Source organism: Gavia stellata, chromosome 4 (assembly GCF_030936135.1).
Source record: "Gavia stellata isolate bGavSte3 chromosome 4, bGavSte3.hap2, whole genome shotgun sequence".
Lineage (NCBI taxonomy): Eukaryota > Metazoa > Chordata > Aves > Gaviiformes > Gaviidae > Gavia > Gavia stellata.
The window spans coordinates 67921199-67938157 of NC_082597.1; the positions used below are offsets into that span (position 1 = coordinate 67921199).

General features: G+C 44.7%; 1 protein-coding gene across 1 annotated transcript in view; it reads left to right on the forward strand.

The window, feature by feature from the left end:
• The window catches only part of IQSEC3 (IQ motif and Sec7 domain ArfGEF 3), a 100824-nt gene that overhangs the window by 48923 nt on the left and 34942 nt on the right, over window positions 1–16959 (forward strand). The window contains exon 3 of the mRNA XM_059816845.1: window positions 16054–16342. Within this exon, the coding sequence (XP_059672828.1) occupies window positions 16054–16342 (289 nt within the window). The remainder of the gene's footprint in view (window positions 1–16053; window positions 16343–16959) is intronic.

The window sequence follows — 16959 nt, forward strand, 5'->3', positions numbered from 1 at the left end:
CTAATAACTATCAGCTGTCTAGTTTTAATTAGAGTTTGCTTCATTAATGCCCCAACTCCTCTCTGCACAGCAGATTAAATAATGTACTTGCAGCTCATTTACACAAACCCCCAAACTGCAGGGCTGAGCTGCAATCCCTTAATTAAACAGCCTGGCTGATCCCTACCACTGCCTCGGCTCATCAGTCTAAGCCGATTAAAGAGAATAGGGACTAATAAAGAGCATAAACAAGGAAGTGACTCTCGTCTCTTCAAGGGACTTGGAGACTCCAGTGGTGATCAGCTGCTTTCTCCTCCTCTACCAGGAACCTTACCTCCAGCCCACATCACTTCCTTCTGGGACCTGCAAGAATGGTCCTACTTTCAGCAGGAACCCAGACTTATCTTTTGGGACAGAAATCCTTTGGGAGATTAAGGGAACATGGGCAGCAGGAGGGTAACACAGCAGAGAAGGTGAAGATAAAGAGAGGCATCAAGGCAGTAAGAAGAGTGACTGCCTGACTGCAGGAGAGACCAGTGAGAGTAGCCATACAGCTCAAGCGTGGGGCAGAAGGAGAAGGGAACACAGGGCATAACAGTAGGAGGTTGGCTGTCAGGAACCGTCTGGGACAAAAGTTTGTCTCTGCTTGTGTTTGTGGTGGTCATTGTTCTTTTGTGGTCTTCCCTAATGTTTGTCCTGTAAGATTTTTGACTCTTTCTTTGCTAGCCATCCAGCTAAAAATGCTTTGGCTTCACTTGAGTGGGAATGATTAGGAACCTGTCAGTGTCTAACCACTCAATAGAAGCCAACTCGATGAGGCAGTTGTGATCATTCCGACTGGTATTGTTCTGCTTTGCTTCACTGACTGCCACAAGCAGTGCTAGCCCCCTTCTCTCCTCCAGCATGTGGTAGGGGTTACAGGTCCATGAGTTTAGCAATGAGAATTTCCCCCCTGGCTGCTTAGCTGGGTTGCACCACCAATCAGCAAGACTGGTGCTGTCAGCCATGAATATTAGGAGACAGATTTGATCCCGGAATCTGCTCCCAAGAAGCTCAGAGCCAAAGTACAGTATGAGGTGATGGCAGCAGCAGGCAGATTCCTGTTGCTGAACTCTTAGGGCTTTCCCATTTCAAAGTACAGCGTAAATCCTGGATGTGGACCACCATTGTCTTCACTGGACTTGTACATCACTGGCTTCATGACCATAACCCATCTTGCAGGTTGGGCTTCCGCTGGGGATGCCAAAGATCACGTTGAGGAGAATGAGGAGACTCCATGGATGGCAGTAGGAGCTAACCCTGCTCCTTACTGAAGTGCTGATAGATTCTGATTTAGCCAAACCCTATAATTTCATAAAGCAACTGCTCTTTTTCGTGCTGGCTTCTTCCTGTTAACAGCAGGGTTTCATTCTAGGGATTTGAATAGCCTAGTAATTGCATTTCCCACTTCTCCCAGTCTCACACAGTGGAGACTGGCATCCCAGAACAATGACCTTAAAATGTGTCCAGCAGCAGCCCAGCTCTAACAGGATTACATACCATTTTCCTTTGTGTGAGGTAATAGGGCTGAGATGAGAAAGATTTGTTTCTATTAGAGTAATGAGAGGAAATGATGGAGTCACAATTGGAGGGAACAGTATATTCATTCAGTTGCCTTTCATAGGCTTTTCGGAGCCTGCCTCTGGCTCGCCTGCGGTGCTGAATAGGAAATCAGCAGAAAATCACCTCTGCTCCAGTGATGGGAAAAGTTCTACATAAAACTTTAAGCGCCTGGGGCAGGTCCACTTGGGCAATGAACATGGGGATAGTACTGGAGGGCTGAAGGATCGTGTCACAAAGAAGACTGGATGGGATCTGGGTACATTTGTGTGAAGGGCAGGTTCAGATGCAAGATAGCTCTTTGGGAAGGGAGGATGTTCCACCTGCATTTGTGGGAGAGAGAAGGTCCTTCCTATCTGGAAGAAGTGCAGATGAGACCTGACCTGTTTTTAAGGCGAAGGAGACAAAGAGTCCTCCCAGGAAGAGGAGAGGTCGGGGCTCTGAATAGGGTCTTCTGGAAGGGCTTGGATGTGTACTGAGCAGAAGGACTAGGGTCTGAAACATCTATTGAAACATCTATGAAAAAGTTGGGCAAGGTCTGCTCATATTTTCCTGATAATATTTCCTCACTTTCCAGTAGGGAGACTGCTGCTTACATCAGGGTTGAAACATGATTAGTGCAACTGGCAAGTGTTTACTTCATTATTATGGACCAATTAAGTTGTAACTCAATATAGTTTAGACTTCAAACAGCTGTGTACTCATTTCTAAAGTACCTGCTGGATTAATCACCATCACAGATTGGTTACTGCCTGGCATCACAGAACCAATTAGTGGTAAGGAGACATATTAGCCATTGGATACATCTCCAAACCAGCCTTCCTTGCAGTTCTGGTGAGATTCCCTCTTGCCTCACTTCTGACTTACCAAAGTACTCAAATGGAAATACGTGTTCTTGCTGGAAGAGGTCCTTTGTGCTTGTTGCTCTATTTTTGCATGTGGGAGGGTGAGAAGTGGATGGACAGATTTTGGACAGTTCTTTGAAATTGAACCTTCAAACATCTTTCTTTCCAGCTCTCTGAGCTGCATAAGAGTATGCTACACCCTAAGCAGCACATGGTTAAAAACCAAAATCTGATTTCATTTACTTCTGGATGTCTGCTCTCTCTGACTCCTCATGTCTCTTTACCTGAACTCTGTTTCCATTGAACATGCGTTTGTTCTTTGTCCTATGAAGTCATGCTGGAAGGCATTGGCACAGAAGAGCCACGAGTGTTATCCCACTGCACAGTCACAGCATCATGTCCCTCTTTGGCTCCCTACTGCTGTAGCCCAGGAGCATCACTCCTCCCTCCACAGCTCTCACTTTGCCCTTGGGTCGCTCTAGGTCCTCTAACAGTTAGATCCTCCTGAGAAATCCACAAGACACTCTTTGAATTGTGAATGAAATACCCCTTAAGGCTGAGGCCCATGAAGTTGGTGAGAACTGAACTGCTCTCTAAGTCGATTCTCCTTTTAGATACCGCTGAAGCATCTTGATAAAAAGCAAGTGGGGAATGATGATTTTCCACCAGTATCCATCACTCTTTAAGCATTACAGAAAAACAACTGAACTACCCAATATTTTGTCTGAACTTGTAAAAGATTGACCTTTCCTGACAGAAAGAATGCAAATCCAGTTCATGAAATGGGAAATTAGCCTTTCTGGCTGAGGATTGCTGGCAGGATATTGGATATATAATCTGGAGGTCAGTGCTTCCTCTCAGCTCAGAGGTACTCAGTGGCTCTGGCCCAGGTGTGAAACATGATAATGATTCTAGTCTGTATCAAATCAGATCTATAACCTACCACACAAAACAGCATAACAACTCTGACTAATTGGCCCCCAGCTGGCAGTGTCAAGTGCAAGCTCCTACAATTAGTGGACCATGGAGGCTGAATTCTCCTCTGATTCTTAATGGAGAACACACCAGGTCAGGCTTACAGCACCTGGACATACCAGTGCAAAGCAAGCCTCCACACCCATGGTCTGTGCCTTGTGTGCTCTGAGGACAAATGACTTCATATACAAAGCTCTTCAATCTGACTTCTTTCATTCATGCTAAAGTCCTCCACAGCACTGTTTTTGAAAACATACAGGAGAAGTTTGAGCAACATTTCTGCTTTGTTAGCACATCCTGTTTGTGCTTCCTTTCTCATTTCTTTTCCTTATTGAGGTCACAGGCATGAAGAGAGGATTTTTTCTGCTTCTTAACAGCTCATCTACTTCTTATTCTTTCCTCCCCGTAGACTTAATAATCCTGTTCAAGATATTACAATTGGAGGTTGTGGAGATGCTGCAAACAGGCAGGGATGGGTCAGCAAAGTTCACATAACTATTCCCCAGGCTTACAGTTGTCAGAGTTTTGGGCGACGAATAATGTCTAGACCCAGATTTAAACTCCTCCTAAGCTTTGGAGTGAGTAGATTCCTCACTTTTTATGGGTGTTTTGTATAGTCAAGACTAGCAGCCTTAATTGCTTTGCAGGAATCTAGGTCCAGAACCACAAAAGTATTTAGTGCATGTAGATTTGGATGAAATAGGCAAACACAATTATAAGCAAAAAATGTTTTAGAGAACATCCTTAACATCATAGTTACCAACAACCTTGGGAATCTCTTGCAGGGAGGTATAGTTGGCAATTCTTCTGGTACTATGACCTGGGAGGAATGGCTCTTTCTGGAAGCATCCAAAGAAACAGGAGGTGAGTTTCAGATGCAGTGTCTCAGTCCCATAAAGGAGATCCACCTGGACATTTTGGCATTATCTCCCACACAGGCATTTCTCTGCTCCTTCTCTTCAACAGCTGGTGCAGCCACTTTCAGGCAAGTTTGGAGAACATGAGGGTGGGGAATTAAAGTGAGGAATAGAGGGGCTTTTCAACAGGAAAAATATCTCTGGCAGAAACTGGAGTCTCCCTGTCATATTGGTTGCTTTGTTCACCTCTATCAACACCTTTCTTCAGGAAGGAGGAAGACGGCAGGAGAGAGAGGCCAAAGAAAACCTAAGTATCCTTTTTTGAAACTGAAAAGATACCCATCAGACACATGTTTTCTGAGATCCTGAAGCTGTATCCAGCCATTGATTGGCCACATGTTCTTGCAGTCCTTCCTTTTCCCCTGTTACTTCTTTTGCTTACATGGGACCTGTCCTAGAGGAATTAGGGCTTGGATTCAGGTGCTCTTCTCTACATGTGACAGTGCTTACCATTTCTTGGGCCGCAGCAGCAGTAATGTCAGTGAAAGGGAATTGATCATAGTCAGCTTTACGGTTGTGGGAGCCACTTTAAACAGCTATTGAGATCAGTTAGTTGCTTTAATACTAGGTGATTCACCCATGGTTTGCAGATGATCCTCATGTTCTCTCTCCTGTATTGCAAACAATTCCCTGCCCATAACATGGCAACTTCTTGGTACCAGTGGAATGCAACATAAACACCTGCTGTATCCTGTGTTTTCTGTGTGGTAGCGCCACAGAGATACATGAGAAGAGGCTATGACAGCTTTGGCAACAGTCCTGTATCTAGCACTGGAAAATAGGCACAGACGATTGATGAAGTAATAGCAGATGGACTGTGGTGGAACTCACACCATTCATTCTAATCCTCTACTGGCATCATCTGACCTGATCTGCATCAGTCAAGATGCACCCACCTGTGAAACTGGGCCATTCCAGATCTTTTGTACACTTAAGGTGTGTTCTGTTGAACTCGACAGGTGGTTTCTGTGGACCCTCTGTCCACACACTTGTTCATGGTTTACAAGGCAGAGAGAGATAAGGCAAAGAGATGGCAAAAAGAGCCAATGAGAAAGAGAGGGAGACAGACTCACCCCAACAAAGGTAACAGTGCTACTGTAAGGAAAATGGATGGCAAATATGCTATACAGAGAAGGAGAATGACAGGAGAGAAGGAGAATGACAGGAGAGAAGGAGCAAGAAAAGCAGGAAGTTAAAAAATAGTGTAAATCAAAGAAGAAACTGGAGGGAACAAGAACATACGAACAGGAGATAAATGAGCAGGTCCCTTGGCTGGAATATTCCTGTTCATGCCAGCATTCTTTGGCAGTGACAGCAATGAGGCTGTGGCCTTTTATTACACACTTTCTTGCAATGTGATATCAATCCAAAGGATTTTTGTCTTTTCTGTGCTCTGCAACACTAACTCACTCCTATGCAAGTTCATCTTCTGACCACCACCATGGGGCAGGCTTTGTGCTCAAATACAATAAGCTCTCATTTTGGAAAAACATGTCTGTGCTCCACAGTTCCTTCTTCTGCATGTGGCCCGGGCAGGCTTTCATATGCTCCAGGAAGAACTGAAGAGTCTGAGATGCTGAAGAGGAGCACACTGTCCAGCCACTCAGGCCACTTTATTTGGGGTCTGCAAACAGCTAGATAGCTGAGGAAGAGGGTGTAAAAAAGCTGGGAGATTTTTTGGGACTGTCACCTGGCCTGTTCAAAAACTGCAGAAGAGCTGGAGACCACTCCATCTTCTGTGAGGAAACATCATCCTGAAGAAAAGCATCAAGACATAAACAGGAGCTGAGTTCAGTGAGATTTTTCTTTTGAGACTGAGGAACCTAACTCTGGCCACACCATTTGGAAGTGTGTTCTAGTAACTTTTAAGCATCTCTGGTTGGCACCTTGGTTCTTTCCACACACAGATTGTACCATCATCCCACCGGGAACTTTATTTGCCTAGTGACTAGAGCCATGTGTCACCTTTGTCATGTCACACACTGGTATGTTGCTGCTTTCCTGTAAACAGGTTATGATGCTATTATTATTGCCCGTGTATCTGGGTTGACCACAATCTCTCTCATTCCAACTTTTGGGGAAAGAAGGAAGATGGGGCTAGACTACCCTATGTACACATTGCTGGTACTTTTTTGCACGTGTCTTCCAGGGTGACTGGCGAAATATAACAGATGCCTGTAATTTCCCAGAATACACTAATGCGAGAGTGGTAGGTGAAGATGCACAAAAATGCATGGTGCAGAACTGCATTGTGAAAAGTGTTGCTGTGCTGTTACAGCACAATTGGATCTGATAAGCATGTTACAGATTGTCTTAAAATACAGCATATTGGGCTAGATCCTCCGTTGACTTTGATGCAGTCCACTGGCATAACGCCATTTAGCTCCAGCCATAGTTCTGTTCAACAACACAGTAGGATTGGTTGCGTCAAGGCAAACTCCTATTTTTCTTAATGATCTTGCCCCAAAAGGTCCATGTCTGAGTACAAAGTGTAGGGATGGGAATCATTTTCATTCCTCATAGGGAAGAAAATTTTAAGTGGCCCTAGGGGAATCTGAGCTTGTATGACCAAATGTGTAAGCTGCTAAGTCATCTGTTTTCCAAATGGGAACGAAGAAAGACAGAAAAGGGAATAAGACCTCAGGGAAGAGAAGTGACATGAAGTGGGTCAGAGTGTGAGTGAAGCAGCAGTGACAAAATAGGTTAGAACTTGGAAAAGTAGAGCTTTGTGCCTGCTGCATAAAGCTGTGGGTGTGGTCACTGGATTGGGGAAAGGAGGAAGGAATGCTGATCATGCTGTTTCTATCTTGGTCTTCAGCTATAGGCCAACTCAAAACCCTAGATCTGAACACACTGGCAAACTTAAAATCTGCATCATATCTGATTTCCTAAAGCTGGTGAATGGTGTTTGGACTGTCTGTATTGAGGATGGGGATTTGAAGCTATGTTACTCTTTATGTTGAGGAGGACCAGGCTTCCTTCTCCTTGGTTTGACCAGCCTTCCACTGGGCTGCAGTGATCACAAGAGAAAAAATAGCTGAGATACTTGAGAACAGAAAAATTTATCTGGGTTACACAAAGATCTTCCTGTGAAGTGGCTCACTCACTGCCTTCAGCAATCAATTACCCTGACCCCTTAGGAAGGAACCCAGAGGTGCAGTCCAACCCAGGATCTGTCACAACAGGTGGAAAAAGAAGACCACAGAAGCCCTTGCTTAGGTCTATAAATGCCAAGAGTTGTGTCCCTCACCCAGCTCACAGGTAGCTGGAATAGGAGAGCAATGGGCTGAGGAGATATGCAAGGTTTCCTTGCCTTGTAGAGGCTCTGCTGCCTCCCAGCCCTGAATTCATCTCATTTTAGCAGTGAAATTCTATCTTCTGCATGATTGCACCGGCAGGCTTTTGTCAGCAAATTTGGTGATGTTCAAACCTGCCTCAGGCATGAGGAGCCAAGAGATCTGAGTCGAAGTGGCAGAAAGACTGCTGCTGAGAAGCCAAGTTTCTCTTTCCTGGGGTGCTGAGCGGGCAGTTACGCTAATGCAGGATGCCATCTGTTTTTTCCTTCTCTAAAAGGTCGTCTTTACCAAACATTGCAGAGGCAAGAGAGGTCTGGGGTTAAAGTAAAAGTAATTAAAACCTGCAGAGCAGGTCCCCCCTATGCCTTCATTGTCCACTTGGTGCTTTTCACACCTCAGTGATAAGCATCGGTGCCCCGTTTAACACAGCCACAAGTAACCCCCTCTGCAGTGACAAGCTGTGTGACCTCCTAGTCTAACCTGCAGAGACAGCACAGCAGCCGGCCTGGGACGTCAAGCACCGAGGTGTGATGGGCAGCTGAGAAAGGCACTGTACTTCCTAAGCTGAGCCCTGTGCTCCTGCAGCTGGTGAAATAGGCAGCATGGCTGGGAAGGAAGAAGGAAAGAGAGGTATGCCAGAGAGGTGGCCCAAGTGTTATTCTGAGGTGTCACCTGGACACACATAGGAACTATAAGAAAAAAAAAATGTGACAAGCACACCACCCAGGACAGCCTTGCACCATAAACACCACTTCTCATTCAGTGGGAGCTGCCTTAGCTGTTCCAAGTCACCTCTGGAGGAGCCTGTCTGTCTCCATGAAAAAGCAGAGTTCTCAAGTGGCTGAAGTTAGTCATGGAAAGCCTGGGCCTCAGACAGGCAGCCAGCCCAGACTGACACCTGGACAATCATCTTTGCACCACGAGGGCAGGGGGTGCAACAGAAAAGTTTAGTTCCTATAGTGCTGTTCTGTAGCAAAAGGCACAACAACACAACAATGTGGGAATTACACAGCACATGAGGATCATGTTTAAATACCAAATCCAAAATAGAGGCCCTGACTTTGGCATGTTGGACCCTGTGGGACATGAGGCATTTGCTAGTATTATTATATTTTCTGTCTGCTTAATACACATCTCACCGAAATCACTTTAAGCAATGTTGAAAAGATCACAGAATCACAGAATCACAGAATCATTAAGGTTGCAAAAGACCTGTAAGATCATCAAGTCCAACCATCCACCCAACACACCATGCCCACTAAACCATGTCCCACAATGCCACATCCACACGGTGTTGCCTGGTTCAGTCTGTGCTATAGGATGTTAAATTTAATTGATTTCCAATATATTTACTGTACTGTCAAATCCATTTTACAGGTGTGTGTGCCAGCCTTTTTATGAAACAAGTAATATATTCTGGGATGGGTAATGAGCTTGGCTAATTATCATTATTTCCTCTTGGGTAAAACTAGTGTGAGAAGATGGCTTGATGCCACTGCTTTGCAAGGTGTTACGTGAATGTAGACAAAATCAGAATCTTGTTCCTATATTTGTCTGTGTTGGGGGAGACTGTCTGAGAAAGCTGCAGCTCAGCTGGCAGGGGATGATTTGCCAAGATCAAGTTCCAAGTTCCCTGCCTCTCTGGCAGGATAGACTTTTGCTTTCCATCATTTTCAGCATGCTCCCAGAGCGCATTGCCTCCAAGTCACCCTAAAACCTGAACTTAAAAGCAAATCAGAAGCAATTCTTTTGCACTCAGACCCCCAACATGTCAGAAATCTCTGAACCTTGAAAAGATCCCATAATATATTACCAAGCCTGTCTTAGCCATTTTTTTCATTGAATTCTGATCGACTCATTCACCATATGTTATGGGTGTCCTCAGGGAACACTGAAATGAAATAAACTGAAAAGGCACTTTGAACCCTGCTAACTCAGCAATCGATTATTTTTTTTTTTTCTGAGCAGGGAGAGGAGAGAGGACAGCAGAAATGCTGAACTGTTTTAAGACAGAGGGAGCACAGGTTCTTGCAGACTTAGGGTCTGGACTCTATTCTCTCGGCATTAGCTAGTGACCTCTTTTTTCTAATTCTCCATATGGCACTTTCTAAGGGTTTTTTATTCTGACATCTCTGAAGCTTTGAAGTCTCATATGGCTCTCAGGCCATGATAATACTAATCACTTATAGCACTTTAGAGCAGCATGTATACAATAACAAACTGATCCTCATAAGGAGCTCTGTGAAATGGATTCATAAATTTTTGTCGTCCTTCACAACTAGTCCATGTAGTCTTTGCCTCAGTTACAGGTCACAATCCTGCACGCTGACCTTGAATACCATGAAGAAGGCATTTGCTAAGTTGTACGTGGGAAACAGCAATGTGGTCTTCTCCTGGAGTGACACAGGGACACAAAGAGTAGGTGACATCAGCCTCTGTAGTACTTTTGTAATACCTCACACCCATAGCTTCCTCTTATCCAATTAGCTAGATCTTTTTGCATAACCACTATACCTGCCAACAGGGCATCTGAGCATCCTCTTCTTGAGTGACTGGTTTCTTATACTGCTGTCCAAGTCCAGAAGAGCCTTTGCTATTTTTGTTACTCTGTTATTGCTCTTGTTTATCTGCAATAATTTTTATTCTTGTAGGACAGAAGGAGAAAAGAGATGAGTTTTGTGTCTTGACCACATGGGAGCTGTGTAGCTATGGAGTCATGCGTGAGAAAGCTCAGTTTTAATTTCTTACAGGACTAACATTGCTGTCCTTGAGAAGAGTAGCTCTTCTGGCCATAGAGCCCTGTTTAGTCATGCAGCTACCCTGTAAACACCTTTCTGAGAGCTCTGAAAGTTACTTTCAGACCATGAACTGATTCTGGTATTTGACAGCGAGGGAATGGAATATGATGTCTGGAGCATCCAGCTTCTGTGTTCCTGCCTACAGGTCTAGCTTGAAATTGTCTTGAAATATTTTGGGGGAAGGGGCTGCATGTTCTTTCTCAAGTCATCAGGTATGGGAATGTTTATGCCTCCAACAGATAACCATGGTTCAGCTCCACAGCTGGCAGTTAGAAGCACAGATCCTTGCCAAGCTGGAAACATGTTTCCAGCAGCAAGGAGGTGGTGAGGCGTATGCAAGGAAGTGCACCATCCTGATGCCATAGGAACTGAAAAGCAGTCAAATCTCTCCCAGGACAGAGTATGATACAACAGCTCTGTAAAGACACGGGGAGCTGATACTACTAGGAATGGGCAGATGGGTTTCTCTTGTTTGAAAACTTAGTATTTGGGCTTTAGGTTTCCAAGATACCAGGAAGGGAGAAAAAAAGAAGTTATAAAGAAACCTCTACATAGTATCATTTTCCCTCTATCATGTCCCTACATCCTTTCCTCAGTGTGTTCCTTAAAGAAAATCTTCCTGAGAAGTCTGCACATAAAAGCTAAATATCACAAATCTTGCTTACCTGTGCTAGACAAAAATATTTATGGGTGCACAGCTGAATTGTCTCAGTGAGAGCTTTTTCACCATCTTGCTTTCTTGAAACAAACACTAGGATTCAGCCCAGAGCCCTGATATCCCTGTTTTGAAATGCTAGGCTAGCTATATTATTTCATATAAGCCCTGAGTCAGATTGTCTGTAGTCACCATGTTTGTTAACAAAACTGGTTTCTGTCTGCAGCAGGCACATACTAGTCAGCAGTGCAAAAGTAGCAGGAGGTACCTGAAACATGAGAGATGTTTTCCACAACAGATGAAAGCTATTTGTAATAATGACTAAGCTAGTTGCTATGGGTCATAAAAGTCATGTAGGAACATCTAGGAAGAACAGAACAGCTGGATTTGTAGTATTCCTTTTTCATCTGATTGCAAGTGATTTACATTAGTATTACAACTTTCAATCAAACAGAATTCAAAGACATTATAAACCTTCCCTACCTGATTGCATGACTAGCAGTAAATTGCTTCATTTATCATGCAAGAGTAGCTGTAAAACTTGGGAAAGATGGTGGTATATGATACTTTAGGACAGCAAGTAAAGAATACTGATTACAGTTGAAACTGCAGGGGTGATACTGGGATACAGAACTAAATTAACCTAGTTGGAGTTTGGCCAGGACATTGGGATTCACACCTTAGACTCTGCAAGGGACTTTTAATTATTACAAATGGTTAGAAAAAATTGCTCATCCAAGAAACAGAACATGCAATAGCACCATTCCCTTCCTTCATCCCACAGCCAGGGAGGTTTATTGCTCACTGGCTAAGGGAAAACCAGTAGATCCCCATAATTTACTTAATAACACTTTTTTTCCTGGAGATATTCCATGCTGTAGTGTCTATCCTTGCCCTACTTACTTTTCCTACTGTTGGGGTTTTTTATTACTATGAGTACAATAGCTCCTGAGCCTTCACTTATTAACAAAAACTGTGCTCTACCAATGTAAATCAACTGCATCACTCAGGACAGAGGGAAAAATCAGGATCGTCAAGGTTTTAGCCTATGTTTCACTGCCGCATCAATTTTTATCTTTAGCAGTGTGTTTTGTCTCTCATGTGTTTCATCCATCACTGGTATTGGACAACAGAGAATAGGCCTCCCCACAACACTTCCTCAGAAAGAGGTTCAAGATGGGAGTAAACCTGTGAGGAACACAGAGTGGTAAGTGGAACCATAGGGCTGTCATGCTAACATTCAGGCTGCTAAGCAAACTCTGTCTTTACCCCTTTTTTCTATTGCTTGTAAGTCACTGAAGTTTATCAGCTGAAGCTGAAATTTCCCAGGTTTGGTCTCTTGCCCAAAGGTGAAGTAGGTTTGTCTTTTTTTTTTTTTTTTTTTGAGATTTTTTTTTCCCATTAAGTAAAAGTGGTTCAGCCATTTTTTTTTCTCAAAAGAACATGTAGAAACTATTTCCACTTCAGCAAGAGTATTTGCTATTGCTTTCTGAAGAGCACAACAGCCAAACCAGCAGGGGGTTAAAAAGTTTATATTTAGCATAAAAACATCTAGGTGAAAAATGCCTTTGAGTGCTTCAGGGGAATCTGATTTTGATTTGACCGAGTTTTGACCCTCAGAAAATTCCACGCATAAGCACAGTACTTTCTGTATGGGTGTATTCACTGAGCTCAGACCATGCATGGAGGAGGAAGGCAAGGTTATATGTGTACATGTGGTTAGCTTACATCCTTATCCTAGCACAGTGTCTTTAGGGGCTTCAGTTATGCACTGTGAGTGAGAGCACTGAGCTTGGTGGTGCTTCTCACACACCTGTGACTGAATGTGCGCGCTTAGTGCTTGCAGTCTTAGGGCCCTCCTGTGTCTTGAGGAGTATCCTAAAAGCCTAATGAGGTTAAAGGGGGCTTCTGAGCATTTTGGGTTGGTCCAATGCCCTCTACCTCATTGTCCACAGTAAGATTCAGGTCCAGTGAGAGTACCTAGGGTCAGACACAGCCCAGGGATCAATGGGCAGGTCCAAGGTCAAGCTGGGGAGTCAGCCTGAAGGTCAGAGTCCAGATCAAGGGGGTCCATGGCCATGGGAAGGGGAAGGCTGTGGCGGAGCTGGAGACTAGCACTCTTACAGTGTTGCTGAGGCAGGGACTGATGGCCCTGGGCTGTGCTGAAAAGGGGGAACTGTATAGGGGATATTTGTGGCAGCCCCAGGTGAGGCTGGTCAGGCCGTTAAGGTCTATTAGTGCACTAAGGGCCCTGACAAGGCTTTCCAAGGCCTGGGGAATCTTCATATCTGGAGGTATTCAAGAGTTGACTGGAGTTGGAATAGACACCTCCAGCCTTCCCTCCTAGCCTAGGTTATTCTGTGATTCTACAAAGCCTGCTGGTTTTTATTCTATATTAGCAGTGCATGCAGGATATCCTGTCACGAAGAATGTTACTCAATCAGACTCTAAACTGTGCGCGACAGAAAACCAACCAGGTAGCATACACTAGAGGAGATGTACAGCCTTACAGAGCAATGGGCCTGAATGCTGCAAACTCTTATGCACACACTTCACGTTCTACCATGAGCAGTCAGTGGAGGCCCTCAGAAAAACAGAGTTAAGCATATGTGTGAGTGTTTAGAGGACCATCACGTCAGGGAATATTTGCTGGCATTCAGAGTCCATTCATGCTCCAAGGGAAGTCAACTAGCTCTCTAGTCTACTGCCTTGGGCCCTGATCTGCCCTAAAGAAAGTCTGCATAGCACGCTGTGCACTGTGGCCTTGACTCAGCAGAGCAATTTGGGGTATGTGGCTTGCTGAATCAGAGCTTATGCATCTAGCTGAAGTTGCTTTGTAGGGCACAGTTCAGTTCCCACTGAAATATTTGTGAGGTTTTTGACACGCAGTTCAATGAAAACAAGATCAAATCTTTGTTCACCTGATCATCCCTTGAGCTGAGAATAAAAATTACTGCTCTGCTGGTTAAAATTAGAATGGATAGAACAGAGGCTGCCAATAAAAATGTTACAGTGAGAGTTATAAGGGAAAAGTCTTTTATTAATGTTTCCTGCAATGTGGATGGACATAGAACAGAAGGAGTTAAAAATGGGCACATAATTTACATGTACATCTTCAGGTGTAGAAAAAAGAATGTTCAATTGTATAGTATGAGGAATAGAACAAGGAAAGATTTTACGAGGTGTACAATCTAAAAGGACAGTTTTATGCCTCATTTTAATGGTGGCATTTCCTGATTGATGAGTATGCAGATATGTCATTTTAACATGCTTTGACAAAGTTGCTTATATAGCATTTGTGTAAGAGACCGGTGTCCTCTGTGAATTTATTTTTTAAGTCTAACTGGTGACTACCAGTTATAAAAGAAGAAACATTCTACCTTTAAATGCTGAAGTTGGGGTACTGTCTTTGGCTCATCAGATTTGGACCCCTTTTAGAAACTGTGGGAATATTTCTAAATTTGATTTTTAAATCTACTGAACAGAAGAGCTGCCATTGCAGAGAATAAACTTCCTTTTAAAGTGCTAGTAAGCATGTGAAAGTTCTCCGAGGCTTAGGAGGCAAAGTCTATTTACAGTTAGAAGACTTGGGCTCTTAAATACTTACAGCACTTTTGAAAAGGAGACTTAAATGCTTCTAAGTAACTTGGGCACTACAGAAAATCATGTCTACTTTCCCTGATTTTGCCCTGACATCAACAGCAATCATAAAATGATTTGTTATCTAGATGACAGCAGAACTGGTCATATGTGGAGCAAATCCAAGAGAAAGAAATATGATTCAGAAGTCAATTAAATAATTTAATGGTGTTTAAATATGGGCAGCCGTACATATCCTTGGTATTAAATACATTGGTTCTGTAGTAACTCTTTCCAAACTAGATGTTGCTCTCAGCTAAATGCTCATCCCCTGGAAACCAGTGGCGCTGTATCTGATGTACATGGTGCAGTAGAACCCAGAGTCCATGCAGACTGGCCTGCACACTTTTGGAAATCTTGAATTATTTCTCTGTAGCCACTGGAAAGAGACTAATGTAACAACAAATACACACTCCCATGGTTCAAACAGTCCCCCAGAATACCAAAATCTTGTTTGAAATTGGATGCTTTTTGAAAATATTTGGCAAGAGTGGTTAACAACAGACTTCCTCAGCACTTCAATGGATCAGACATACGCTAATCCCATTCTGTCTGCAGCAACATGTCAGCTCTCTTAGAGTGCACTGTTGTCAGGCCCTGGCTTCACACAATTACTGCTGTGGCTGACAGGAGAAAAGGATGTTTTCCTTTCTCCGCAAGATCTCAGTGGCACAGCAAGCTGTCCTGTGGGTCAGAAAGAAACGGCTTCTTTCTTGGAAGCTATGCAGTCTGCTATGGCTATATTGCAGACATGCTTTGAAGAGTTGGGATCTCAGGGCTGGCTGGCTCTGTTGCACCTTTATACTCTGAGCTCTCCAAGAGCTCCTCCGGAAACTCTGCAACATTCAGCTGCCCCTGCACCATCTCCCACATGCCCTTAGAAACTCCAGGGGAAAACTGGATCCTTTGGATCCAGGCTCCATGCCAGATGGGACTCTGGGATGCACAGGGAGATGCTGAGCAATAGGCAGCAAGGGCACAGGGGTGACTGCCAGCTGCTAGCTGCTCCAGGGAGCAGGATAGGTATCTATAGGCCATGACACCCTCCTTGGCCCCCCACCTCCAACAGCAGCACCTCAAGCAGAGGCAGCTGAGCATCTCCAGGAGTCAAAGGACTGGTTCATACAGTGTGTGCAGCACAGGTGCCTGCTCTTAGGGAGGAAGGGATCAGAGCTTTGGCTGCATCAACCTGAAGTCCTGATCCATCACTGAGAGAGACCCCTCACAGCCCAGCTCCCTAAACATTTAAAATACAGCTCAGTGAATGAGTATAGCGAACAATAAACATAATCATAAATAAAATATAATAAAAACAAATAAAAAAAGCGAAACATTGCGTTTTGTTCACAGTGACGATCCCAGCGGTTCCACAAGCAAGAAAGCCGGGTGTGAAACGGAGGATCCGAAGGAGGCCGGCAGACAGAGTGGCCAGGAAGGCAGGTCCGACACCCTGACGCTAAAAGCCCAGCATGCGGAGCTCCAAGAAGAGCAGGCAGCGGGGTGTTCCCCTCTGGTGCAGAAGGCGAGCCTCCACCACACGGGCTCCCCAGTGAGAGTGCAGCGCAGCAAAGGGACGGCCTCGTGTTCCCATGCAGCTGCCTCCGATTATGAGCTCTCCCTTGACCTAAAGAATAAACAGGTACAGAGGCTTCCTCCTCAGGCTGTGGGAGAAGGGGACGGGGTGGGTGGGGCTGCATTCGCACTGTGGTGGGACGTCTTTCAGCAAATACTTCAGCCTTTCGTTCACCTTGAGCTTTTGCCCTGCCTGAACAGGCCTGGTCCTTTGGCTACACGGGGCTAATAGAGGAAGTAGCTTCCCCACCTGTGACTGCTGCACCCTTTCACTCAAACCTACTGGTCTCTGCTCCTCGTTGCCTGGGTTCTGTGGTCCAAAACGGACCCAGATACTCAGTTGTGACTGTAGGCTTAGAGTCGGGTTGCGGACAGCCAAGAGCTGCGGCATCCAGAGACACTGCCTTGCTCACAAGTGTACAGTGCCTGTAGGGCTCCCAGGAACTGATTGTCCCTAAAGACCTTCCTTATGGGTGAGGTCTCCAAGAGCCATCTTGCCCTCTGGGATCACTCTGGGCAGGCGCGCAGTGCACTTCCACATTAGCCTCTTCAAATCATGAGCTTTCAGGGGAAGTAGGGTTTACTCAATGAGTGTGCTGCAGAGTGTCTACCATGATGTTTGTGAATTCCTGCGATCACTGCCTTCAGTCCAGTGATGGATGCTGAAGAGACAGGCAGGTTTAC